This window comes from Pristis pectinata, chromosome 2 (genome assembly GCF_009764475.1).
Source record: "Pristis pectinata isolate sPriPec2 chromosome 2, sPriPec2.1.pri, whole genome shotgun sequence".
NCBI lineage: Eukaryota > Metazoa > Chordata > Chondrichthyes > Rhinopristiformes > Pristidae > Pristis > Pristis pectinata.
In genome coordinates, this window is record NC_067406.1 from 131,857,699 (window position 1) to 131,885,406 (window position 27,708).

At 43.1% G+C, this 27,708-nt stretch overlaps 2 protein-coding genes across 3 annotated transcripts in view; both read left to right on the plus strand.

Annotated features, from left to right (window-relative positions):
• The window catches only part of helq (helicase, POLQ like), a 43,811-nt gene extending 39,604 nt beyond the window's left edge, over window positions 1–4,207 (plus strand). Inside the window, exons 17-18 of one of the 2 annotated variants that reach the window (XM_052041262.1) lie at window positions 652–786; window positions 3,795–4,207. In XM_052041262.1, coding sequence (XP_051897222.1) covers window positions 652–786; window positions 3,795–3,872 — 213 coding nt within the window. In that variant the 3' untranslated portion in view covers window positions 3,873–4,207. The remainder of the gene's footprint in view (window positions 1–651; window positions 787–3,794) is intronic. The other variant, XM_052041270.1, reaches the window with a different exon arrangement.
• Window positions 4,208–5,883: 1,676 nt separating this feature from the next.
• Window positions 5,884–27,708, plus strand: part of hpse (heparanase) — a 33,429-nt gene continuing 11,604 nt past the window's right edge. The window contains exons 1-6 of the mRNA XM_052044891.1: window positions 5,884–6,245; window positions 9,337–9,482; window positions 20,568–20,690; window positions 21,045–21,215; window positions 23,115–23,289; window positions 26,672–26,719. Coding sequence (XP_051900851.1) covers window positions 6,037–6,245; window positions 9,337–9,482; window positions 20,568–20,690; window positions 21,045–21,215; window positions 23,115–23,289; window positions 26,672–26,719 — 872 coding nt within the window. The 5' untranslated portion in view covers window positions 5,884–6,036. The remainder of the gene's footprint in view (window positions 6,246–9,336; window positions 9,483–20,567; window positions 20,691–21,044; window positions 21,216–23,114; window positions 23,290–26,671; window positions 26,720–27,708) is intronic.

Here is a 27,708-nt window from a genome sequence, read left to right on the forward strand (position 1 = left end):
GGTCACTCATTAGTCTGGAGCGTCAGCCAGGAGTCCAGAGTGAAAGCAGTGTGTGACCAGAGCTGGTTGTCCAGAGTCCAGACTGTGGACCATTTGTGCAGACAGAGCCAGGGTTGGGGTCAGGAACAAGGGTTGGTTTGCAAACAAAGCCAGAATCCAGAATGATTGTATATTTCCTCTTCCCTTTAAACTCACTGAATTAACTTGAAAATTTGTATGACTGTGTAAAATGTAAAAATAAAAGTGAAATAAGTGTATTTTGGGTATTAATAGCAGTAACATTCAATACTCCTGAAAATCTATTAGTTCAGCACTACCAAAGTCCCAAGGGTGTCAGTTTATTGGAGTTTTACTATAATGGGGGGGTTAGTTGAATTTGCACAATAAAATTGAGAACAAAATCTTATTTCAGATCAACACATTTCCATGTTAGTTTCATAAACTTTCAGTTGAGAGGCGCTCAAAACATTGACTTATCTTTTCTCTCCAGTAATTGATTTCACCTTTACAACCTGTTTTAAATTTTTAACATTTCCTTATTCCATTGCATCTCCTCTAAGTTTGACATCCCTTTATGAACATTTGTGACTGTTCTTCAGTTTTACCAATATGTTAGCAGGGTTTAAGGCTGTGTACTGTTTTGGTTTGCAGGCTCGAGCTCGACAGTTATACAATGCTGGTTATAAATCTTTGTCTTATCTGGCTAATGCAAGCCCTGAAACGTTGGTCAAATCAATTGAACACATGTCCAGACGCCAGGCTAATCAAATTGTTTCCTCTGCTAAGGTAAGCGCCATTTACTGGAAATAAAAAAAACTGCAATGCTAGAAGCTGGAAATTAAATAGAAAATTCTGGAAATGCTCAGCAGTCAGGCAGCATCTGTGGAAAGAGAAGTAGTTAATAGTTAAGGTCCAAGACCCTTTGTCAGACCCTTGGACCTGAAACATTAACTCATTTTCTCTTTCCACAGATGCTGCCTAACCTACTGAGTGCTTTGAGCATTTTCTGTTTTTACTATTGGCTTAAATCATTGTTTGGACTACATTAATAATGTAATCAGTAGGGTATGTTTGCTGCTTCCCAAGTGGATATTATCAACTGAATCCTAAATCCACTGTGGCACTGGAGGAATTCCATAATGACTGGCAAACAGTCTCCTTGTCATGAGTAAGACCGCTAATTATACAACAGGTGACATCAGGAGTTTGCACCACATCACAGGTTTAAAAATTGCTGTAATTTTAAAATCAGTCATAGATAGATACAGCATGGAAACAGGCCCTTCAGCCCATTGAGTCCACACTAACAATCAAGCTATTTACATAACCCTAGATTAATCGCATCAACTCCCCCCAGATTCTACCATTTGCCTACATACTAGAGACAATTTACAATGGCCAATTAACTTACCAACCCCCTCATCTTTGGATGTGGGAGGAAACCAGAGCACCTGGGGTAAACTCAAGTGGTCACAGGGAAGATGTGCCAACTCCACATAGACAGCACCAAAGGTCAGGAATGAACTTGGGGTGCTACCACTGAGGTAGTGACTCCACCAGCTGTGCAGCCCTCATTTTATTTACCAAAAAAGGAAAATCAATTTAGTCATTTGGTGGGAATATGATTAATGGGATAGATTCAATTTCCAACAGGAACACTGACTCTTGGAAACATGCCCAATTACTGCACCTCTCAAACTCTTAAGTTAGCACATTGTGTTTGGCTTCACAAACTGTGTTGTACTTAGTTGCTCAAGAGCACAAGACCAGATCAGTATAGCTGGTCTTAAAACGTTCAGGATTTTCAAAGTTCTTGCCTGTTGATGGCTTGACTTGTATTGGGGGTTCAGGATCATGGGTATTGGTACTTTTTCAGTTGTCATTCTTCATGGATAAGTAGTATAGAAGTCACAGCTGAGGCTGTTCCTGGTCTCCTCACCTGCACATCCAGCAGGCATCATGGAGTGACATCTGGTGCAGTTTGTTTTACAATTTAGACTGGAGTAGAGTACTATTGCCTATTTCATATTAATGTTATTCATGTAGTATTTAGAAGGAAATCTAAATGAAATGCATTGTGATAATTTGTTGAAAATCCTGAACGTTTTAAGACCAGCTATACTGATCTGGTCTTGTGCTCTTGAGCAACTAAGTACAACACAGTTGTATATTACAAATATGCTTCATTTCGTTAGCTGTAAAGCACTTTGGAACGTGTTGAATTTGTGAAAGGAACTATATATGCAGCATCTTTCTGTTTTTGAAACACCTGTGTTGAGTTAATGTGTGGACCTGGTTCTTGCTTGCTGATGTGCTTAGGTTATATGTAACCAAGCACGCCAAGTGCACCTTCACATTGATTCTCAGGCTGTTTCTGTTCATTTAGGGCTGCATTACAAGTGGAAATATTATTTCTAAGTCCTTTCTTAATCTCAGAAATAGATGAGCATTAAATAACTTCATTTCTTGCACCTGATTCTCAGATGAAGATGACCAGTACTTGCATACACTATACAGTCTGTTAACTCAGCTATTTCTAGACCTCAGCAAGGCTGGAACAGCAAATCAAGGTGAGCTTAGGCTCTTGGCTGCAGGTGTATGTTGATCATAAGATCCTACTGGAATAAAATATTCATAAAATGAGCATTAGAGGTGTGGTAAAATAATGGTTACATAACTGGATTCGTATCCACTCTGGAATTACAATTCAGAGACATGACTTCAGATGAAACCACAGCAACTGGGGAATTCAAATTGGTTTATTTAAATAATTCAAAAAAAACTCATTAAAGTATTGGGAAAGATGGCCATGAAATTTTTGCATTGCAACATCATTGTTATTGGATCTAAATCCTGGAACTCCCTACTAAACAGCAGTGTGGCAATGTCTTCACCGGAAAGACTAAAATGGCCCAGGAAGGCATTTAACCATTCTAACCCAGGGAAATTAGAAATGTGCAATAAATGGCAAGTGGAAAGATTTTAAAAGTGAGATGGGGAAAAGTTCAGGGCCAGCATGTTCCTGTTAGAGTGAAGGGCAATACTGGCAGGATTAGGGAACCCTGGTTGACAAGAGATATTGAGTTTCTGGTCGGGGGGGGGAGAGAGAAAAAGGAGGTGCATGTCAGGTTGGGATTGAGCAAATTCCTTGAGTATAAGGGATGTAGGAATACACTTAAGAAGGAAATTAGGAGGGCAAAAAGGGGCCATGAGAGATCCTTGTTAGATAAGGGTAAGGAGAATACTAAAATATTCTATATGTGCATTAAGAACAAAAGGATAACTAAGGAGAGTAGGTTCCCAGGATCAGTGTGGTAATCTATGTGTGGGGCTGTGGAGAAGGCCATGGAAGCTAGTGATTTCAGTGAGAATTATATCCTGAAACATATTGACATTACAAAGTAGGAGGTGTTTTAAATTGATTTTCATCCCAAATGAACTTTTTAAAAAAAAATGTATAATCCATACTCACATCATTTTCTGAACTGTAGCTATAGTATTTCTAGTTGCATCTAATAAAAAGGAAGCATTTTATTGCCACTTTGGGAAAAGATCTGTTTTACTGTCTGATTGTGTAAGTACAATTGCAAAATGGCCATTTTACCATCATTTTCATACCATGATGTAAGAACAAAGACCATCAGAACAGTCATGAGTTACCACAGTGTGGTGTAAAGAGCACACTTAGAACATTAATATCTGAACTTCCTCTTTATATAATGCAGACTGGCCCATGTTTCCAACCTTTTCTGCTTTTATTTTAAAAATTACTCTGATTTCTTGTCTGTTTATAGATGCTGCTAAATGAAAAAGCCGAAGCTTTACTAGAAGAAGTAGAAGAGCTAATGAGACTACCCACTGACTTACCATAAGATGGTGTTTCTAATGGACCTTGCCATCAACTTACCGGTCTGTGACTACCAGTGGACACAATTACTCGTGAACAAAGATATGGTCTGTACTGTACATGGTTGTAACTGCAACACATTGAACTAAGTGAGGTTTTAGGTTATTTTGTTGCATTTTTTTAGACTCGGTAGAAAAGTTGTCCAATTGCACAAAAACAACCAACTATAATGTATATAGTCGTTAGTGTAGAAAGAATGAAGTAACTTCAAAATTGTGCTATTATTCAGACTTCTGTGTTCATATCTTTTTTTATAAAAGTACATAAAAGCAAGTGCAATAAAATATTAGAAGTTTGTATTATTGCTATTGTTATGTTTTTTCAAGTGGTTTTGGGGAGTGGAGTTCAAAGGGAGAAACTACACCTGATGTGTCATTAAAGCAGATGACTCTTGCAATCCATTGTCCTGGGTCACAGCCCTAGTGCTTCCACCTGCTCACTGGTTCCAATCGCCTGCCTAGTCACAGGGTGGATGATGCATGTTTACATGCACAGAAGATAATGCAAGGTTAATTTATCATCTTTGTCCGTATAAAGATGTGACCCAACTTTCAAAAAACGCTCAAGCAGGCTCGCGGAAGAGTGAAAATGGAAATTACAGAAATGGATTATTATTACAGAAATGGATATCACCATTATTTTAGTGGTAGTTTTGTCCATTCAAAAAAAATCAAATCAATTCTCCTGTGGTGTACAAGCATTCCCTCCTTCCCCGATCCCTATTTCCCCACATTTCACTGTTCACTCCTTGCTTTCCCACTCCTCCCGATATTCCCACATGTGGTCCCTCCCAAGCTCCCACTCTCACCACTTCACAAAACTACTAACCCATCCAACACATCTCGCTCTTCCCGAACCTGCTGCCCACCATCGCTACACAAAATCAACGTCGTACTTGCACTGTAAATCACGGAATAAGTTTCCACAGACTTCAAATTTATAAGTGCAGCTTCTACAATGCTGTGCAATAATAGTTCTGAGTTCATAACCATAATCGGGGGACGTGGGTAACATAAGGTTATTGCTAACTGTAACATTCCGAGTAAAGGTGGGTAGTAGGAAAATGACAGACGTGAAAGGAAACAGGTTACAGGTAGATGAGTGGATTGATGGGATTACGCTGGCATAGGCTCGAAGGGCCGAATGGGCTCCTGTGTTGTAATGGAATATGACTAATTCAAGGTCTAGATACTATACAAAGATATTATCCGCCTACTCGGTTTAATCAACGCCAAAGGAGGTTTGCTAAAAGTTTAAGTAACTTAATTTTGTTTTAACTATTTCGTAACGTCGACTTTTGCTTGATGTTGGGATGTCATTGTGGATTTGGAAGCCCCAGGTTAAACTCTATAGTGCAATGATGCACGGTAACCCTTCTGAAGTAACCCCCTTTATAGCCCGTTTCTCAGTTCTCCAAAACACCCCGAGAAACTGCCTTCACCCCAGTCAAACAGAGGATGCTTGACTGCACAATCTAATTCTCCAGATTCCAGCATCTGCAGAACTCTCCCTCTTCCCCCCGCCACCCCCCCCCCCCCCCCCCCCCCCCCCCACACAATCTCGCCGGATGCCTTCAGAATGAAATCCCTTGGTCTGTTCATTTGTCACTGTAGCCCGGGGAAATGCAACTGATTTTTCTTTCCCCATTAGTCAAACACGTTCCCTCGCCCTGGGCTGTTTGTAAAGTGGGTCACTGAGTCATTCACTGGAGTACAGATAGTCGGTCTTACTGCTGGCTTTTTGCCACAGTAATCAGGTGACAACAGACCTGAGGGAGGATAAGGAAACGGTGAAGAACTCCAATACTAAACACTCGCCTGCCTGGCTGAAGTTGTTCTTAATTTAAAACTTTGAAGAAGTTTTTGAAAGCTGCGCCGAGATCCCGCCCAGGAGGAGCCTGCCCCTTCGCCGCACGAATAGAAACGTGATTGGCTGTTTCACAGTTTAAAGGGGCTCTGAGAACGAGAGGGTGAGCGAGAGAAGGCACCCAAGGGCGAGACGGGACGGGACGGGACAGGACAGCGGCAGAAAGAGGCGCTGGGGAGAGAGGGAGCGCGGACTCCGCTGACCTGTCTGCCAGTCTCCCACTCTCCAGCCCCGGGCGGGGGTTCAGACTTTGGAACCGGACGATGACCTCCCCTCTGCTGCTGGTTCTCTGGCTGCACGGCTGCGTCCTGGCGGCCGGGCTCCGCGCCTTTGTCCCGGGCTCCGGGATGCGGTCCAAGTCGGTGCAAATTGAAGCCGAGCTCTCTCGCTACCTGCACACCGTCAGCCCTCGGTTCCTGTCGGTGGCGCTGGACGCCTCTCTGCTCCGGCAACATGCTCTGGATCTGTTGCGGTGAGTGGTTGGCGACGGCAGCTCGGGAGCTGGTACTGCCAGCATCAGACTGGTCTGTACACCCCCGGGACCGGACTCACTGAGGGTGTGTGGTCTGTACACCCCCCGGGACAGGACTCACTGAGGGTGAGTGGTCTGTACACCCCCCGGGACCGGACTCACTGAGGGTGTGTGGTCAGTACACCCCCCGGGACCGGACTCACTGAGGGTGTGTGGTCTGTACACCCCCCGGGACCGGACTCACTGAGGGTGTGTGGTCTGTACACCCCCCGGGACCGGACTCACTGAGGGTGTGTGGTCTGTACACCCCCGGGACCGGACTCACTGAGGGTGTGTGGTCTGTACACCCCCGGGACAGGACTCACTGAGGGTGTGTGGTCTGCACACCCCCCGGGACCGGACTCACTGAGGGTGTGTGGTCTGTACACCCCCGGGACCGGACTCACTGAGGGTGGGTGGTCTGTACACCCCCGGGACCGGACTCACTGAGGGTGTGTGGTCTGTACACCCCCCGGGACCGGACTCACTGAGGGTGTGTGGTCTGTACACCCCCCGGGACCGGACTCACTGAGGGTGTGTGGTCTGTACACCCCCGGGACAGGACTCACTGAGGGTGTGTGGTCTGCACACCCCCCGGGACCGGACTCACTGAGGGTGTGTGGTCTGTACACCCCCCGGGACAGGACTCACTGAGGGTGTGTGGTCTGCACACCCCCCGGGACCGGACTCACTGAGGGTGTGTGGTCTGTACACCCCCCGGGACAGGACTCACTGAGGGTGTGTGGTCTGAACACCCCCCGGGACCGGACTCACTGAGGGTGTGTGGTCAGTACACCCCCCGGGACCGGACTCACTGAGGGTGTGTGGTCTGTACACCCCCCGGGACCGGAATCACTGAGGGTGTGTGGTCTGTACACCCCCGGGACCGGACTCACTGAGGGTGTGTGGTCTGTACACCCCCGGGACCGGACTCACTGAGGGTGTGTGGTCTGTACACCCCCGGGACCGGACTCACTGAGGGTGTGTGGTCTGTACACCCCCGGGACCGGACTCACTGAGGGTGTGTGGTCAGTACACCCCCCGGGACAGGACTCACTGAGGGTGTGTGGTCTGCACACCCCCCGGGACCGGACTCACTGAGGGTGTGTGGTCTGTACACCCCCGGGACCGGACTCACTGAGGGTGTGTGGTCAGTACACCCCCCGGGACAGGACTCACTGAGGGTGTGTGGTCTGTACACCCCCCGGGACCGGACTCACTGAGGGTGTGTGGTCTGTACACCCCCCGGGACAGGACTCACTGAGGGTGTGTGGTCTGTACACCCCCGGGACCGGACTCACTGAGGGTGTGTGGTCTGTACACCCCCCGGGACCGGACTCACTGAGGGTGTGTGGTCAGTACACCCCCCGGGACCGGACTCACTGAGGGTGTGTGGTCTGTACACTCCCTGGTACTGTACCCACTGAGGGGTCTGTACAACCCTTCGGGACTGGACCCTGTGAGCGATTTATAGAATAGCCACGGAACTGTACCCACTGTATAAGTTTGTACCAAAGTCCCTTTGTTCTGCCTCTGCTCGCTCTGTCCTGTTGCTCGCTGTTCTCGACTTTTCATATCCCTGTTCCTTTTGTTTTTGTAGCATTTCGGGGGGGGGGGGGGTTGGAGGTGGGGTCGAGGGTCTCTCTTTCATCCTTGTGGGAACATTTGCATTTTCAAGATTCAGCCTGGGGGACTGTGGCGAACAGTCCGGCCCCTGCTCGTCAGATTTTGCTTCGATGACTGTGTAGTTCCCTTTGCGTTCTGACACTGAGGTTCCACCAAAGAGTTGCCGAGGAAAGAAAATGACTAAGATGTTGAATTAAACTTGTGATGTCAGTGGATTGCCTCGTTCAGCTAATAATGCGACGAAATGCTGTTTGCGTATTTTCCCTTGTTATGCAATAATATATATTGAAAGAGAGTAATATTCAGACCAATATTTTCTCTTTGATTCTCTTCTCTTTATACCTATAAAGTACGCTTTTGCTTTTCCGGAATTACCTACCTTTATCCGAGAAAGCCTTTCTCTCTTTATAAACAACAAATCAATAACCTGTTCCATTAATACTGTCACGGTTTTTGTTCTGCACTTCATGATTTTATTACACCCTTTGCTGACCAGTACTGAGGAAATGCTGAATTAGCAGAAGTGATTTTTAAAAAAATCAAGGCCCACATCAGCTCTCCCGAGCGGAAGTAAAATATCCCCTGATATTTCTGGAAGATGTGGTGGGGAATTCTGCTAGGGTACTGACAAACATTTAAACCTCAATCTACCTCAATCCGCAATTAAAAAAAAATCTGTTGTCTCATTATCGGCTGTGAGGCTTTGTTGTGTGACAATAGGCAGACCATTTCCTCGTTCACAACAGTGACTCCCCATCATCAATAAATCATTAGGGCTGAAACACTTTGGAACATTTGGAAGACGTCATTAATGCTATAGAACTGGGATTTTTGTCCATTAATCATTTGGTAGGTATTTATCAAGTAATCCAGTATTTTGACTAAAATTCAAATTTCCTCACTGTACATTAATTTGCATGCATATCTGAATGCTTAAAACAGGCTGTATCCCAGAATGCTTTAGAATTATTTGTGTATAGGAACCTGTTTTGCCTATTGAGTCCAAGCCAACTTCTATTCTTCTAACTATGTAAATCAACTAGCCATGATAATATGTTATCAATGTATGATGTCAATGAAGAATCTGTATAGTACATGTGTGGTACACAACCTCATGCCACCCTTGTACCCATGTCCATAACTAATCATTAAATGATGCCCTGGTTATAAATTTGGTGTTCCCTGGGTCTTTTCCACAATTCCTTGAAAAGAACGGATCCCCCTACTCTCCACCACCCCCTTCCACACCCACTCCTGCTATGTAACTTGAATTCATAGGGTGATAAAATGGCCTAGGAATGTTTGGTAATATATCAACCACAGTACTTTGATTCTCATGTAACATAGGGGTGGGCCTGCTTACACTTTGGAAAGAAAGTGGAACTGCCTGCTGTATTTTTGTAATGCAGTCTGTTTCTATACCTAGATCAGAGAAACTAATCACTTTAACAAGAGCCCTGTCACCTGGATATCTGAGGTTTGGCGGAACTGGAGCTGACTTTGTTCTATTTGAACCAAATGATACTCGATTTTCACCTTATGACCATAGCTGGAAGTCTCCAAAAACACAAGGTAAATTCCAGCTTGATCTACAAACATCATTTTATATTGCAGCATTATTAAGACTGGACGTGATACTCCAAGGAAGCCCAGCTTTGAAATTGTTATGACTGTATCCTTGAAAGAAATATAATAAAAACAGAAATTGCTGGAAATACCCAGGAGATCAGGCAGCATCAGTGAAAAGGGAAACAGGGTTAATGTTTCAGGTCAAAAAGAGTCATCGACCTGAAATGTTAACTGTTTCCCTTTCCACAGGTGCTGCCCGACCTGTTGGGTCTTTCTAGCACTTTGTGTTTTTTATTTCAGATTTCCAGCTTCTGCGGTTCTTTTATTTCCATTTACTTGTATTGGACCCGTATTGCATTTCAATCATTCAATCAGCAGGCCTGTTTGTAATTGGAAAAGAATGTCATGAGGAACCTTGGTAGCAACACTAATGTTGGAAGGCACAACCAAACCAACCTTCAGAGCAATGCAGCAACTTAACAAGTCTTTTTTGATAGCACCTGTCAAATGTTCATCTTTAACCTCAAAGAAGTTGTTTAGGAAGCGCAAGGGAACATCTCCAAATCACATGTCATGCCGACTTGGAAAAATATCGCCATTCCTTCAACTTGGATCATCGAAACTCCTTCCAAACAGCACTGTCTGGTTTCATTTTTATTCTTTCGCAAGCTGTGGATGTCACTGGCTTGGATTCTCCATCCCTAATTGGTCCCAGAATTGATTAGGTTTCTACATTTCAGAAAGAATTTAAGGGTTGACTAGATCTATGGGTCTGGAGGAATATGCAGAGTGTTTAAGGATGTGTCACAAACCAGCAACAAAAGAAACACACTGAGCATGATTCAGTGTTAAAAACTATTTTATTAATCACTACTTATGATAATACGTAAAATAAAAGTTAAAAAAAAATGTTAGTATGTTAGAATTCAAGAATGTTAAACCTCGAACGTTAACCCCAAAACTAAACTCGTCGTGTGTGTGTGGGGCGTGCTTACGTCAATAGGAGATTCTCGCTTGGGGTGCGACAGGTCCCGGGTTCAAATCCCGGACGAGCCCTCCCACCTAAAAAAAAAATTTTCCCAAGAAAATTTTAACCGCGCATAGTTAGTAATGTTAATAATTATCATGCTACACAACTACAGACTATCAGATTAGTACAGATACATGTTTCCCATTTAACATCGGGAAAGACAATCAGCAATCACATTATCTTTGCCTTTAATGTGAGTTATCATGAGATCAAACTCTTGCAAAATTAAACTCCAGTTTAACAGCCTTCTGTTCTTGTTTTTGACTCGGCTCAGAAACACCAATGGGTTATGATCTGTATACACAGTCAATGGTTTCTGAGCGGTGCAAACATATACACTGAAATGTTGCAAGGCTAAAACAAGTGACAGTAATTCTTTCTCTATGGTGGAATAATTCTTTTGATGCTCATTAAATTTCTTTGAAAAGTAAGCTACAGGATGGTCAATATCATCAAGGTCACCCCTCTGCAACAACACAGCTCCTGCAGCTTCATCACTGGCATCTACTGCTAATGAAAATGGCTTTTCAAAGTCAGGTGTTTTGAGCACAGGATGGTAGCATAAAATGGCTTTCAGCTTCTTAAATGCTTCTTGACAAGAATCTGTCCAAACAAACTTTACTCCCTTCTTCAGAACATTAGTTAGGGGAAGAGCAATATCAGCAAAATTTTTACAAAATTTTCGGTAATATCCAACCATTCCCAAAAATCTTCTAACAGTCCTCGTACCTGTGGGAATAGGGAACTCAGATATTGCTTGAACTTTTGCCTGAACAGGAGCTTGCTTGCCTTGACCTACAACATAACCAAGATACGTCACAGTGGCATGGCCAAATTCACTTTTAGCCAAGTTAACTGTAAGGTTAGCCTTGGAAAGTCTTTCAAACAACCTTTCTAACGCAGAGATGTGATCCTCCCATGTATCATTCCCAGTCACTAAGTCGTCAATGTAGGCATCTGTATGTTTTAACCCATGAATCACTGAATTAATCATTCTTTGAAATGTTGCCGGAGCATTTTTCATTCCAAATGGCAAAACATTGTATTCATACAATCCAGAAGGGGTTACAAAGGCTGAAATCTCCCTTCCTCTATCTGTTAATGGAACACACCAGTACCCTTTTAATAGGTCAATCTTTGTAAGAAATTTTGCCTTTCCCACTCTGTCTATGCAATCATCCACCCTAGGAATAGGGTAAGCATCTGACTTTGTTACAGCATTCACTTTCCTGTAATCTGTGCAAAATCTAACAGTTCCATCAGGTTTAGGTACAATAACACAGGGCGAACTCCAATTTGAAGTAGAATGTCTAATAATATCATTTTCCAACATGTATTTTATTTCCTGATCAACAAGTTTACTTTTTTCCACATTCATTCGATATGGGTGTTGTTTGATTGGTTTTGCATCCCCAACATCAACATCATGGGTAATTATCGATGTTCTGTTTGGAACATCTGGGAACAGATTTTTAAATTTTAAAATTAATTCTCTCATCTGTTGTTTTTGTGAAACTTGTAAATGGTCCAACTTCATTTCAAGGTTCTCCAGGATATTTTGGTTTTTTAGGTTCGATGGAACAATATTTGGTCTAAATTGGCCTTCCTCAACATCAACATCAGGCATTCTAGAAACAACCTCTACATCATCCACCAAGGCCACCACTGAATCCCTCTCATAATAAGGTTTTAGCATGTTTACATGACAGAGTTGTGTTTTCTTGCGTCTATCTGGTGTTTTGATTATATATGTTAGATCAGTCACTCGAGATTCAATAACATAGGGTCCAGAAAAACGAGACTGCAAGGGATTATTTTGGCTAGGGAAAAATACCAACACCTTTTGCCCCACTGCGAATGTCCTAGGCCGAGCACGTCTTTCAAAATATGTCTTCATTCTTATCTGGCTTGTTTTCAGATTCTCTCTCGCTAGCTGGCAGACTCTCTCCAACCGAGTTTTAAATTTTTGGACATAGTCCAACAGACTCAAGTGAACTTCCTCATTAACCCATTGCTCTCTCAACAACTCCAAAGGTCCTCTCACCCGATGTCCAAACACAAGCTCAAACGGACTAAATCCTATTGACTCCTGGATCGATTCTCTAACGGCAAACAAAAGTAAATGGATACCTTCGTCCCAATCCTTGGTGTTTTCAAAGCAATAAGTCTTCAGCATATTTTTGAGAGTAGAATGAAATCTCTCCAGAGCTCCTTGAGATTCTGGGTGATATGCAGATGATACAATCTGCTTTGCTCCCGGCTCATAGACTATTTGTTGAAAAATTTTTGACATAAAATTACTACCTTGATCAGATTGGATTTCTTTTGGCAAACCAAACAAGGTAAAAAATTTTACAAGAGCCTTTGTCACCGTCTTGGCCTTAATATTTCTAAGGGGTATTGCCTCTGGAAATCTAGAAGTGGCACACATGATGGTTAACAAATACTGATTTCCAGTCTTAGACTTTGGTAAGGGGCCAACACAGTCTACAATCACCTTCGAAAAGGGCTCCCCAAAAGCAGGAATTGGTTTCAAAGGAGCCACAGGGGGTTTTTGATTTGGTTTACCTACCATCTGACATGTGTGGCAGGTTCGACAAAACATCACCACATCTTTTCTCAAACCAGGCCAATAGAATTGTTTCAAGATCTTCCCTACAGTTTTATTCACACCAAAATGACCACCCAAAGACATACTATGGGCCAGGTTTAAAATCTCATCCCTATAAACTTTTGGAACAACAACCTGATGAATAACTTCCCATTCCTCAGTAACAGGAACATGAGGAGGTCTCCATTTCCTCATTAACACTCCATTTTTGACATAGTATCCAGTTGGCACTTTTTCAATCTCCTCACATGAGAGAGCTTTTTCTTTCAATTCTGTCAACTCAGGGTCCTTTGTCTGTTCCACCATAAAATCCTTCCTTGACAAAGACAAATCTTTAAATTCAGGCTCACTATAAGGATGTTGATCCTCCAGTGAAGACAGAAAAGTCTCAGATAAGGCATCATAATTTTCTTCCTGTTTAGGACTGTCACAAGGAACTACATCAGACTGCACCGGACTGTCTGTCTTGGCTAATTCTTTAGCTCTAGCTCGAGTCACCGCACATGATGGGTAAACATCTGGATCATCCTCAGACTCATCAATCCTTGGTTTGGTTGTTAACCGTACCACAGGATCACTTTCTCCATTTGCAAGGTCATTTCCCAATAACAAAGAAACTCCTTCCACTGGCAAACTAGGTCTTATCCCTATCTCGACTGGTCCTTCTACGAACTTTGACTTTAAAATCACCCTGTGAAAAGGGACAGACATGGTCTCACCTGTAACGCCTCGTACTAGATTTACTTCACCAGTGTCACTTTCTTCACCAAAATTTAAAACACTGTCCAGCAAGAGAGATTGACTAGCCCCAGTATCTCTAAGAATTTTCACTGGCACCTGGGGTGACTCATCATTCAGTGAAACAAAACCCTCTGATACATACGAACCGAATTCTTTTCTCACCTCCTCCAACTTTTCCGCTTTTCCCTCTTGCAAGGACTGGTCTTTAACAGCATGTCCTAAACCTTTTTGATTTTTAATTGCCTGAAAGCAAGCATTGGGCCCAGCTTCCTTCTTTTTCTTCAAAAGGGCACAATTAGATATCACGTGGCCAGGTTTCCTACAGTAATAACAAGTACGCTCAACAGGTTTCTCCAGCCCTGGCTTTTTTTCATCCTTTCCTTTTTGATTACCTCCCAATTTAATCTCTGGTTTACCTGGATTGTCTTTGTAACTCTTTTGAAAGGTTTTAGGTTGTCCCCATTTGGATTTATGGGTTAAAGCATAATCATCTGCCAACCTAGCAGTTTCTTGTAAAGTTTCCACTGCCTTTTCATTTAAATATGTTGTTAATTCAGCTGGAACACATCTTTTAAAGTCTTCCACTAGTATCAATTCTGTCAATTTATCATAATCCCCATCTACATTTTTAGCCAGGCACCATCGTTCAAAACATATTCTCTTTCCATTGGCAAATTCCATATAAGTCTGATCTGCAGATTTCCTCAAGTCTCTGAATTTTTGTCTATAAGCCTCAGGGACCAATTCATAGGCCTTCAAAATAGCTTGTTTTACCTTGGTATAATCAGCTGCATCCTCAGCAGACAAAGCAGAATAAGCTTTTTGAGCTTTACCTTTAATCACACTCTGTACCATAAGAGCCCATCCTTTCCTTGGCCAGTTTGAACTCACAGCAACCTTTTCAAAATGTTGGAAATACTGATCAACCTGATCTTCTTCAAAAGGAGGGACTAATCGAACCTCCCTGCTGGCTGAAAAACCATCTTCAGAATCAGATTCCAAACTCCTACGCTTCATTTGTAACTCATGCTGCCTCTGTTTTTCCTTCTCCTCTGCCTCAAACTTTAACCGAATTAGTTCCCGTTCCCGTTCAGCCTCTAACTTCATCTGAGTTAGCTTTTGTTCGGCCTCTAATTTCTTTTGCTCTCGTTCAGCTTCTAATTTATTTTGCTCTCGTTCAGCCTCTATCTTTAACTGGGTTTGCTCTCGTTCAGCCTCTATCTTTGCCAGCTGCACCTGTGCCTCAGAAATTGCTATTTCACTGCCAGGAAACTGTTTTAACACTTCCTTCTCAAACACCTTCTTTTCCACATAATGGCCAGCTATCAGTCTCTGAATATCTGCCTTTCTCATAGACTGCTTTACTTCTGTAAGGTTTAACCTTGTAGCAATCTTTATCAAATCATCCTTTTTCGCCACCTCCAATCCTTTTTGGGTTGGTGACTCCAAAAATGCCTTAATATCCATTGCTACTGGTTTCCACACACACAAGCCAATTAAAAAGAATTTATCAGACCTCCCTCAAAAATCTTTGGATTGAATCTCGAACAAATCTCGTCAATCTGGGGTACAATCCCAGACGACACTCGTTAACCTTGGGAACTATCCCGGACGAGCCCCCAATTTTGTCACAAACCAGCAACAAAAGAAACACACTGAGCATGATTCAGTGTTAAAAACTATTTTATTAATCACTACTTATGATAATACGTAAAATAAAAGTTAAAAAAAAATGTTAGTATGTTAGAATTCAAGAATGTTAAACCTCGAACGTTAACCCCAAAACTAAACTCGTCGTGTGTGTGTGTGACAAAGTCCAAAACTCCCAGTTCCTGAATGGTTCTTAAAGTTCAGTTCCGCAAGCCATAAGGTGAAACATGAGCAAGGGCTTCTTCAACAACCACCGTTGTCTGAAGATAAGATGTAGATGTAGAAAAACATAGAGAGAGTACATACAAAATCCAAATGTTCCTCGATGGAACCCAAACGACACTTCAGTGTTTACTCGGTAGTGACTTCCTCACCCCGAAAAGCATCCGAACCGTGGTCGTCCACACACAAATACCTGTTTCCTTCTACAGGTCAGCAACAAAGTGAACTCCACCGGATTACTTCCAACTTCCATACATGGATTTCAGTGGCAAACACAGTTATTGTTTCTCATCCATCGATAGAGAAAACAAGCAGGCTGGTGTCTCTCTCCCTTCTCTCTCTCTCTCCTTCTACTTCTGACTTCTTCAACAACGTCATTACGTCCTTTATCTTCTATTGACGTAAGCACGCCCCACACACACATACACACACACTCTCTATCTTAAAGGGACTTTCACTGAGTCCGTAACAGATGGCAGATTTCCTTCAAAGAATTATATCAGTAAAGCAACTGGGTTTGCTGAAAAATGTAAATGTTTCAAGCTTGTTGCTGATTCCACATCAATTTCATCGACTGGATTTAAATTTCCCCACTTATGTGGTGGGATTGGAACTCGTGTCATTGGATCAATGGTTCAGAACTCTGGATGCCAGTACTGCTGGCTTGCCACTCTATTCTCAAGGGTAATTAGTGGTGGATGCTAAATGCTGGGCATTGCCAGTGCTGCCCACATCCAAAAGTCCATGGCAACTAAGTATGATGCAAGTGAACATAGATGGGCTGTCAGAATAAGAGAAAGCTTCAAGTCAATGGCAAGAAGCGAAATAGCACACCTTAGCAGAAAGGAAGATACTTCGTGGCAGGCAGTACTGCAGTTTTCTCTGAGACATGAATATTGGCAATTATTTAAAACCATGATTTGTGCCGCCTTTGACATAACTGCAGTGCTCCCAAAGTTTCATTACCTGCAATTCATGATTTAAGTAAGTGGCATTCACTTGTTTAAAATTACAGGACATTCCGCCACTAAGATCTGCTTGCCACTGTTGGCAAATCAGCTCAATATAAATACAGATGAGAAATCAGAATCATTAGTTGCTGTAATAGTCAGGGTTTTAAGACTTCTATGTAATTTGTATGGAATGTCTGCACTTGACGTACTTGAAATAACTGGTTTATGTCTGGATAGTGGCTGTCTGAAAATAGGTCCTGTCATTTCAGTTTAATATTTCAAAGTTTAAAAATAAAATCTTTGTTCTGTCCCCATTCTATTGTTGTCCTGCAGACAAGATGGAGAGTGGAGAAAGCATGGTTTAAAAAAATACCAAAAGGGGTATGCACTCAGATGCATGTGGATGCACACACAACTTGTTTGGTGTTTCTTGGGGGAAGTTACACAAAAGTTTGAAATGTCAGTTGCGGTCTGTTGGTAGCACCCTCATCTTCCTGACTGCTGTGGTGAGGTACTGGAGGAGTGTGGTGTTACATTTCCAAAGATCGATAATTGGTTTATTTTTGTCACATGTACCACATTAGTGCATTGAGGTAGTACAAGGGAAAAGCAATAACAGAATGCAGAATATAGTGTTACAGCTACGGAGAGAGTGCAGTGCAGGAAGACAATAAGTTGAAAGGCCACGACAAGGCAGATTGTGTGGAGAAGAGCATATCTTATCATACAAGAGGTCCATTCAGGAGTCTTATAACAGTGGGATAGAAGCTGTCCTTGAGCCTGGTGGTACATGCTTTCAGGCTTTTGTATCTTCTGCCTGGTGGGAGGGGGAGAAGAGAGAATGTCTGGGGTGGGTGGGGTCTTTGATTATGAGTGGGCGCTGCTTTTCCAAGGCAGTGACAAGTGTAGACAGAGTCTGTGGAGGGGAGGCTGGTTTCTGTGATATGCTGAGCTATGTCCACAACTCTCTGCAGCTTCTTGCAGTCTAGGGTAGAGCAGTTGCCGTACCAAGCCGTGATACATCCAGGTAGGATGCTTTCTATGGTACATCTATATAAAAAAATGGTGAGGGTCAACGTGGACGTGCCAGATTTCCTTAGTCTCCTGAGGAAGTAGAGGCACTAGTGTGCTTTCTTGGCCATGGTGCCTACATGGTTGGACCAGGACAAGCTATTGGTAATGTTTATACCTAGGAACTTGAAACTCTCAACCATCTCCACCTCAGCACCATTGATGTAAACAGGAGTGCGTGCACCGCCCCACTTCCTGAAGTCAATAACCAGCTCTTTTGTTTTGCTGACATTGAGGGAAAGGTTGTGGTCATGACACCATGTCACTAAGCTCTTTATCTTCTTCCTGTACTCCGACTCGTCGTCATTTGAGACTTGGCCCACTATGGTGGTGTCATCTGCAAACTTGTAGATGGAGTTAGAGCAGAATTTGGCTATGCAGTCATGAGTGTACAAGGAGTAAAGTAGGGGGTTGAGGTGTTAAACTCAAGTCCTCTCCATGCTCTTGGGTGAATGTAAAAGATCCCATGACACCATTTCGGAGAAGAACTGGGGCATTCTCCCACTGAACTGACAAGTATTTATCCTTCAATCCATAACAGAAAATCCGCTCATTTTTGCCACACTGTTATTGGAACTGTGTATGAATTGGCTGCTGTGTATTCTGCATTACAATGCTATTACATTGCAATTTCAGAAGTGTTCCATTGGCTGTAAGGTACTTTGAGATATTCTGAAAGGAACACAAGTCGTGTTAAAATAATGCAGATTTGCCTTGCCTTTAGATATTGATTTTGGAACTGACTGATAGGAGAAATATAAAGAAAGACTAAGGAAATGAAAGAACTGTTAATTGTGGGTGTCTAAGCATTTCCTAGTCTGGTTCTACATTACTATTTGTGGGATGGAATGTATTTGTATGTTTGTCTTGTCTGAGTTGGTTGTTTTAAGATGGAGGCTTGGCTTCTTTTAATATTTCAGATAGAAGCCTTCAGGGAAAAAAGAATCACCCATCTTTCCACTGGGTGACGCAATGTCATTGGTTTTGCTATCCTTCTTGGCTCTGCATTTGTGAAAAGCAGGGTTGAGATCAGGCAGTGTGATATGTAGTAATGAATTGATCAGTGTAACTGTACAAAGTTCTTGATTACATTAACTTGCTATCATGAAGACCTGCTTTCACCCTGACAGTACATGTAGTGACATTAAACAGTGAATTGGATCGTACTTTCCAAAAAAAATACCCTGTTCCTTCAGTAATTTAACTTTGGATCCCCAATTGTAACATGGGGGTCTGATTTTCACGTTATTTATCATCCACCTCAACACCCAGATATCCACTGCAGTAAAGAATGCAACAAATGTTTGAGCACTGTGTTAGGGCCATGTAGAGTGGACTTTTCATTTTAATCCATCCCCTCTCCTAACTCTCTCCAACCCATTATGAGGAAGGTTAATATCAAGGGCGATGATTCCATCAAACCCACCTAAAAATAGAATTCTGATCTCTACTGATGAACTAGTGTGGATTATCCATCTATCATCTACTATAGATAGTACTTATCACATAATTTGTCTCAATATCTACAGACAAAGATATGCTAGCTACCTGTCACTGCTGCACCACACTCTGACATTAAAGGTTGATGATATGCCCCTGGAATAGATAGACCATTTCAAATATCTTGGGAGCCACCTCTCGGCAAACACAGACATCAATAATGAAATTCACCACTGCATTCAAAGCATCAGCACAGTCTGGCCAACTGAAGGAGACGATAATAGCATTATTGTCTACTTGGAAGCAATGATCCCTGCCCTCCTATTTCTTCTGAGTCCTGGACTACCTGGAGTAGGCATCTCAATGCATTGGAAAAATATCCCTAGAGTCCTCCATAAGATCCTCCAAATTCACTGGAAGGATAATCAAGCTGAAGTCAGCGTCCCCTTCAGGCCAATATCCCAGCATGGAGGCCTTAGTTACCCTTGGTCACGTTAGGCACACCACATCTCCACGTGCCGGACACGACTCCTGAAACAGACACTCTATTCCAAGCTCTGTTATGGGAAGAAATTACCAGTGGAGAGAGGAAGAGGTTCCACCTTGAAGAAATGCAACATCTCCATGATTCCTGGGAATTTCTGTTGCGCGATCACTCAAAGTGGAGAAGGAACATTTGTGATGGTATTGCAGACCCTGAGGCCATACATTGGGAGCACAAGGGTCTCAACATTAGCACCACCCCACAAGCTACCCATCTGCCCACCCTATCAACCACCTTTTGCCCCATGTGTGGAAGAGTCTCTGATTCCCAGATTAACTTCATTGGCCACCGCAAAACTCACCCTTGGAGTGGAAGTAAGTCATTCCTCACTTCTAGGGGAATGGTTAAGAAGAAGAAGAATATCATACATTACCTATAATACTATGTTAACCTGTTTCACTTTTCTCTGGGTTGGAAGTGATGTGTGTAGTGTTAGCTCAAGATCACCCTCTCTCTATTAATGCAGGCAACTATTTTGAGTTTACGTACACAAAGAGAAAATATGCAGAAAAGTGAGAATCATTGGTGGTATTCTTGCTTCTGATTCAGAAGTTTATGTCTTCAAGACCCAATATTATTAAGGGTCGATTACCAGAGGAATTTGTACAGAAGTGTTACTGCATTAAACCACTCAGCTTCTAGGCTATGGTGTTAACTGGGCATTTTTCCACCCTGCAGACTCAGTTCCTGCTATCTCTGCAGATGATGAATGAACTTTTAGATCTTTTTGGAAATGTACAGAAAGTGTAAACTGACGTATACCTTTTTATGGTGGAATCGTTATGATGACATGCATGCAATAACAATGAACCATTTTTCCTGGTAGATGACTGTCTAAGTCTGCTTCCTTTGAAACTGGAAAAGTATCTGATGCATCTTTGGAGTTTGAAAGCACCTCTCATGGTGAAAAATGAATTCCAAAACGATTTTAAGAACATTACAATTTCAGGTAACAGGTGGATTCTCCACTTTCTCTAAAAACAATATGGTCACTTTCATTGTGTAACATTTATTTCGCTAATATTTTGTTAACCGTGGTGGGTACATTTTTATTAAGCTCCAGAATGTTACTGGATACATCCAGCTAGCAAAATTGATAGTAATTCTGTACAAAGTGTCATTATACCAGTGTTGTGTGTGTGTGTGTGTGTGTGTGTGTGTGTGTGTGTGTGTGTGTGTGTGTGTGTGTGTGTGTGTGTGTGTGTGTGTGTGTGTGTGTGTGTGTGTGTGTGTGTGTGTGTGTGCGCCTATACACAAACGAGGGCATGCGTCACCAATAACTGACCCTTTTGTCTACTCACAGGAGGATCCTTGGACACCTTGTACAGTTTTGCAAGTTGCTCTGGGCTTCATTTAATCTTTGGACTTAATGCCTTATTAAGGAAAAATCATGTATGGGACAGTTCAAATGCTCAAAAGCTCCTTAAGTACTGTGCATGGAAACAATATAACATGTCCTGGGAACTTGGCAATGGTAAGCTCATGCTGAGAAGGAGTGAAAGAGAATGAAGTAATTAAAAATCTATTTGAATAAGCTGTAAAAGTTTATTTTACGTTAATGGTCCAATGTATTAAAACGCTGTCTTTTAGCCTCTAGGACATTTTTCTATCTAGCTGACAGAAAAAATCTCCTTTCAGATATAACTGCTTGGATTCTTGAGCTAAGTAATTTTGAACATCAGTCTACCTTATGGTCAGTGTAACTCCATAGGGTGTTTGTAGTTTGATCAGCTTAACAATGAAGGGTCAGAAGAGTTAACAAGATGCAGAAGGAACACAACACCATTGTCAGTGTGGGGAAATGGGGTGGATGGTTCCTCCATTACATTTTAACTCAACTATATTCACAAGTGGTCAATCCTTGGGCAAAGTTATTGTAATTTTAAGAGACAACAATGGAATTTCACACCAGCCGGCTTGGAAGGGAAGAATAGCATGGAGGCACAAATGGTAAGCTGCTGCCTCACAGCTCCAATAACCTGGGTTCAATCCTGACGACTGGTGCTGTGCGTGCAAAGTTTGCACATTCTCCCTACAACCAAGTGGGGTTCCTCCAGGTGCTCTGGTTTCCTCTCGTACCTCAAAGGTGTGCAGTTTAGTAGGTTAGTTGGTCACTGTAAACTGTCCCGAGTATATAGAGTCATAGACAAATATAGCACAGAAACAGCCACATTAGCCCACTGAGTCTGCACTCACCACCAGACACCCACTTACACTAAATCCTACATTAATCCCATATTCCCATCAACTCTCCCCAGATTCTACCATGTCCCTAGGAGCAATTTACAGCGGCTGATTAACCTACAAACCCACACGTCTTTGGGTTGTGGGAGGAAACCAAAACCCCTGGGGGAAACGCATGTGATCACAGGAGGAGCGTGCAAATTCCACACAGACAGCATCTGAGGTTGGGATTGAATCTGGGTCTCTGGCACCCTGAGGCAGTGGTTCTACTAGCTGTGCCACTGCGTTGCCATGAAGATGAGTGGTAGAGTCAGGGGGCAGTTGATGGGAATGTGGGAGAATAAAAGAGTGGGATTAGTGTAATGGGTGCTTGATGATCGACACAGGCTCAGTGGGCCAAAGGGCCTGTTTCTGTGCTGAGTAACTTAACTGTTTCTTTCATCATAGAGTCACAGAGTAATACAGCAGGGAAGCAGGCCCTCCAGCCCAACTCATCCATGCACACCAAGGTGCCCAGCTAAGCCAGTCCCATTTGCCTGCGTTTGACCCATGTGCCTCTAAACCTTTCCTATCCATGTATTTATCCAAATGTCTTTCAAATGTTGTTTTTGTACCTGCCTTCTCTGGCAGTTCATTCCAGATATGCACCACCTTCTGCATGAAGTTGCTGCCCTGCAGGTCCCTTTTAAATCTTTCCCCTCTCACCTTAAACCTATGCCCTCTAGTTTTTTGTTTCCTTTCCCTGGGGAAAAAAACTGTGTGCATTCACCCTATCTATGTTTGATTTTATACACCTCGATAATGTTGCCCCTAATCCAAGAAATAAGCCTGCCCAACCTCTCCCTATAATTCAGGCCCTCGAGTCCTGCCAACATTCTCACACCAGCCTGTGCCTCCACTTCAGTTGAAACTATAAAGGACATCCAGCCTTAAGCTGTAAAATGAACCAGCTCCTTGATGCTGCTTTGGATCAACACTGTACAAAATAAATCCAGGGCTGAACTACAGAGAAATGCTCAGCAACATCCATAGTTCTTTGACTGAAACTCTAAAACAAGTTGGGTGTGTGGAGATATCCACAGATTGTTACTGTCTGTGAGCACATAGTTAGGAGGAATAGCAGTCAGGTAGGCAGTGTGTAATAATGCCATCCAGTGTTCTTTTCTCTCTCTCTCTATTGTGTTCACAGAACCCAACAGTTTTAGAAGGAAAGCAGGTATAAAAGTTCGTGGCACCCAGCTTGGAAAGGACTTCCAGCACCTGTATAGTCTACTGCACATGTTCAGGACATTCAACCACACAGGACTGTATGGGCCTGACATTGGGCAACCTCGGAAACACCCGATTATTACCATGCTGAAAGGGTGAGATTGCCGTCAGCTTTGCAAATATCCTGTTCACAAGTGGACCCCCGCCCAGCAAACATGTAGGTCAGGAAATCCTGGGCGTGTATAACTTTTCCTGTTACTAACCAGATGTGCACAGCTGGCAGGTGAGGACTCCAGCCTGGGAGCTCGCAATTAAGAAGACTGCCCAGTGCAACCTTTATGAATTGCTCCACAAGGTGCTTTGTTGCTTCTCTTTGTGGAGCAGCACCTGCTGCGGCACGTCGGGATACTTGCCTATTTGACTCTCAACAAATTTTCATCACTTTTACGTCCTCATTGAGTCTTCGTCAGTGAAATACTGCACGCTAAGTTATATCACTTCAAATGCGGGAAGCAAAGAGAGACTTTTGACAATAGGTTCCAGGACCTGAGTAAAGAAAAGGATTTTATGAAGTTGTCTAAGTTGTAACAGTGTGGACATTGCTCATTATTGTTATATTGAAATACTGCATTGGTGACTGGTTTTCCACAAGGTTTGTAGTTCAGCCTGTGTGAAACAATGAGAAAGCAGCAAAAATGCTTGTAGATATCCGTGGTTTCCATCTGGTGTAATGTAAATGCAATAACACAGCAAGGCCCTGTAAACAGCAGTGAGGTAAGTGATCAAGGTAAAGGATTGGCCAGTTCGCTGGGGAAAACTCAGCTGGTTTTCCTGAGAGGCAGGATTTATGAACATTTGGAGCGGTATAATATGATTAGGAATAGTCAGCATGGCTTTGTCAAGGGCAGGTCCTGCCTTACGAGCCTGATTGAATTTTTTTGAGGATGTGACTGAACACATCGATGAAGGGAGAGCAGTAGATGTAGTGTATATGGATTTCAGCAAGGCATTTGATAAGGTACCCCATGCAAGGCTTATTGAGAAAGTAAGAAGGCATGGGATCTAAGGGGACATTGCAATGTGGATCCAGAACTGGCTGGCCCACAGAAGGCAAAGAGTGGTTGTTGAAGGGTCATATTCTGTATGGAGGACGGTGTCCAGTGGTGTACCTTAGGGATCTGTTCTGGGACCCTTACTCTTTGTGATTTTAATAAACGACCTGGATGAGGAAGTGGAGGGATGGGTTAGTAAGTTTGCAGATGACACAAAGGTTGGGGGTGTTGTGGATAGTTTGGAGGGCTGTCAGAGGTTACAGTGGGACATAGATAGGATGCAAAGTTGGGCTGAGAAGTGGCAGATGCAGTTCAACCCAGATAAGTGTGAAGTGGTTCATTTTGGTAGGTCAAATAGGATGGCAGAATATAGTATTAATGGTAGGACTCTTAGCAGTGTGGAGGATCAGAGGGATCTTGGGGTCCGAGTCCATAGGACGCTCAAAGCAGCTGCACAGGTTAAGAAGGCATATGGTGTATTGTCCTTCATCAATCGTGGAATTGAATTTAGGAGCTGAGAGGTATTGTTGCAGCTATATAAGACCCTGGTCAGACCCCACTTGGAGTACTGTGCTCAGTTCTGGTCACCTCACTACAGGAAGGATGTGGAAGCCATAGAGAGGGGGTGCAGAGGAGATTTACAAGGATGCTGTCTGGAATGCAGAGCATGCCTTATGAAAGCAGGTTGAGGGAACTCGGCCTTTTCTCCTTGGAGTGACAAAGGATGAGGGGGGACCTGATAGAGGTATATAACATGATGAGAGGCATTGATCAGGTGGATAGTCAGAGGCTTTTCCCCAGGGCTGAAATGGTGGCAACAAGAGGACATAGGTTTAAGGTGCTGGGGAGTAGATAGAGGAGATGTCAGGGGTAAGTTTTTTTACTCAGAGAGTGGTGAGTGTGTGGAATGGGCTGCTGGCAATGGTGGTGGAGGCGGATATGATAGGGTCTTTTAAGAGACTGTTGGATAGGTACATGGAGCTGAGAAAAATAGAGGGCTATGGGTAAGCCTAGTAATTTCTAGGGTAGGGACATGTTCGGCACAACTTTGTGGGCCGAAGGGCCTGAATTGTGCTGTAGGTTTTTCTATGTTTCTATGGTTGCTCTGAAAAGTGTTCTGGGATCACACGTGTCCACCTGAGAAGGCATGTGGGCATCTGGGGCTTGTCTGGAATGTTGATTGTTCTTGCATTACAACCAGGTGACTAATGGTCAGTTTCTTGCATGTAATACCCATTTAATACAGAAAGGTTTGTTAATACATCGTAGATATACCAGCACATGTAGTGATAGAATAGCTTCTACATTCAATGCGATAGGACTTATAGATGGCAGACAAAACATTGCTCGGGCCCTCTCAGATTTAAGGGTTGCTGGGTGGGATGGGGAGTTGTGCTGACAATTTAAGCTGGCAGTACATTGAACGGGAGAGAGTCAGGTTCAAAAGTCAATCTTCTGTCCATATCTCTGTATGACAGGATGTTTAAAATAAAGAATTCTCTGCCTCTCTGTAAAGTTAACACCAGCTAAGATCCAGTAAGCACTTACAACCAGATCTGCAGTAACAGACATTCTCTTTCCTTGTTCCTTCTCATTTCCTTGCTATTTTGATTCACTTTCCTTGACTATGTCTCTTTCTCTTGATGCCTGTGTTCTTAACGTAGCACCTTTCTGATCTTTTGTTCTTTATTTGTTGTGTTTTGTGGCTCGGGGACATCACCGACAATGCCTGCGCTTATTGTCCTTTCCCATTGCCCCAGAGAAGATGGTGGTGGGTCGCTGTCTTCCCGAACCTCTGCAATCCATATGTGAAGGTGCCATTAGGTAAGGAGTGAAGGCCTTTCAACCCAATGGCAATCTGTGCCAAAAACAGAGTTGTGTGTAAAATAGGGGGGAACTGTTTTCCTAATGAGTGGTAGGTATGTGGAACCCACTACCACAAGATGCCACTGAAGTGAATAACAGATGCAGTTCAGTGGAGAAGGAGGGAGAGAAAGGAACAGAAGGCATTGAATACTGAGGGATGGGTGTAGCCTTGTCCACACCAGCACTTGTGCTCCATACATTTGTACCAAATAGTCTACTTCAGTGCTGTAGAATCAATGCACTTTTAAATGGTGCCCAATGCAACTGCTGTCTGTGTCTTTCAAGGTGATAGAGGGCATGGATTCTCCTTTTTGTTACTTTTTCCCATCTGCCATTGTCCATTTGCTGTGTGTGTTGAGAATAGCACTCAGCTGTGTTAAAGCTCGGTTCCTGAAACTCCGTCCAGGCCCCAACAGGCGATTATCAAAAATATACTTTTATTTGTCAATCTAAGCTATAATTGCCGGAACATTGAGCATTCTAGTCATCCCATCAGTCCGCACTTGCTGAAATATCCTCTATAATCCATGAAATTTTTTTTAATCTCAGCAATCATTCTTTGTCCCACCTTGTCTTTTAATTCTAATAATATTAGATGTTTGTCCCTCCTTATCCTTAGATTTCTTGAGACTGGAGGGAAAGTTCTTGATGCGGTCACCTGGCACCAGTAAGTACTCATTTATTGACGATGATACATCACGGGTATTGCACCATAAAGAACAAATGAGAAAAGCAGAAGGGATGAATGGATGTGCAGCTCACTGGGCAGGTAGTGAGGGTCTTTCATGGGTCCTCCTTGTAAAGGCTTGTTGGGGCCCTACTGTATTAATAGCCAGTCATACCACATGTTCACTGAATACTAAATGGATCTCCTCCAGTTGCATGATCCTGACTTTGCCCTTGACTCACGAGCATAGACACTGATGACTTGTGAAGGCACAAGCACTATTCCCCACCTCCTGAACTCCGCACGGTTTATGGTGCTGTTCCTTTTATTGGAATTGGTTTATTATTGTCACTTGTACCAAGGTACAGTGAAAAACTTGTCTTGCATACCGATCGTACAGGTCAATTCATTACGCGGTGCAGTTACATTGGGTTAGTACAGAGTACATTGATGTAGTACAGGTAAAAACAATAACAGTACAGAGTAAAGTGTCACAGTTACAGAGAAAGTGCAGTGCAATAAGGTGCAAGGTCGCAACAAAGTAGATTGTGAGGTCATAGTCCATCTCATTGGGACACAACATGGCCTTGGAGGGTTTATAAGGAAAACTAACTAAAGTTGATGATAGTTATTGGCCATTAGTGCTTAAAGGAGGCATGGAGATATTGAGGAGGTACTGAGGTCAGTACCGAACATCCTTCTGCATTCCACTTAATTGACTCACTTTATCTTGGTCTTCAGGACAAGGGTACACAAACTTTAGAAGACCACATGAGAAGCTGAATGCAGAGTTACAACCCCCCCCCCCCCCCCCCCCAAATAGAGGGTCATTGTGAGCATTTGAACTCACTGATCCTGGGAGTCGGGGGAAGCAGTAATAAACCTAGTGAGCAGTGATTGCATTTTTGATGGCTGGTGGGGGGGGGGGGGGGGGGACTACTACGGACACTGTTACCTTTGGTGGCCCTGCTAACAACTGGAAATGGATT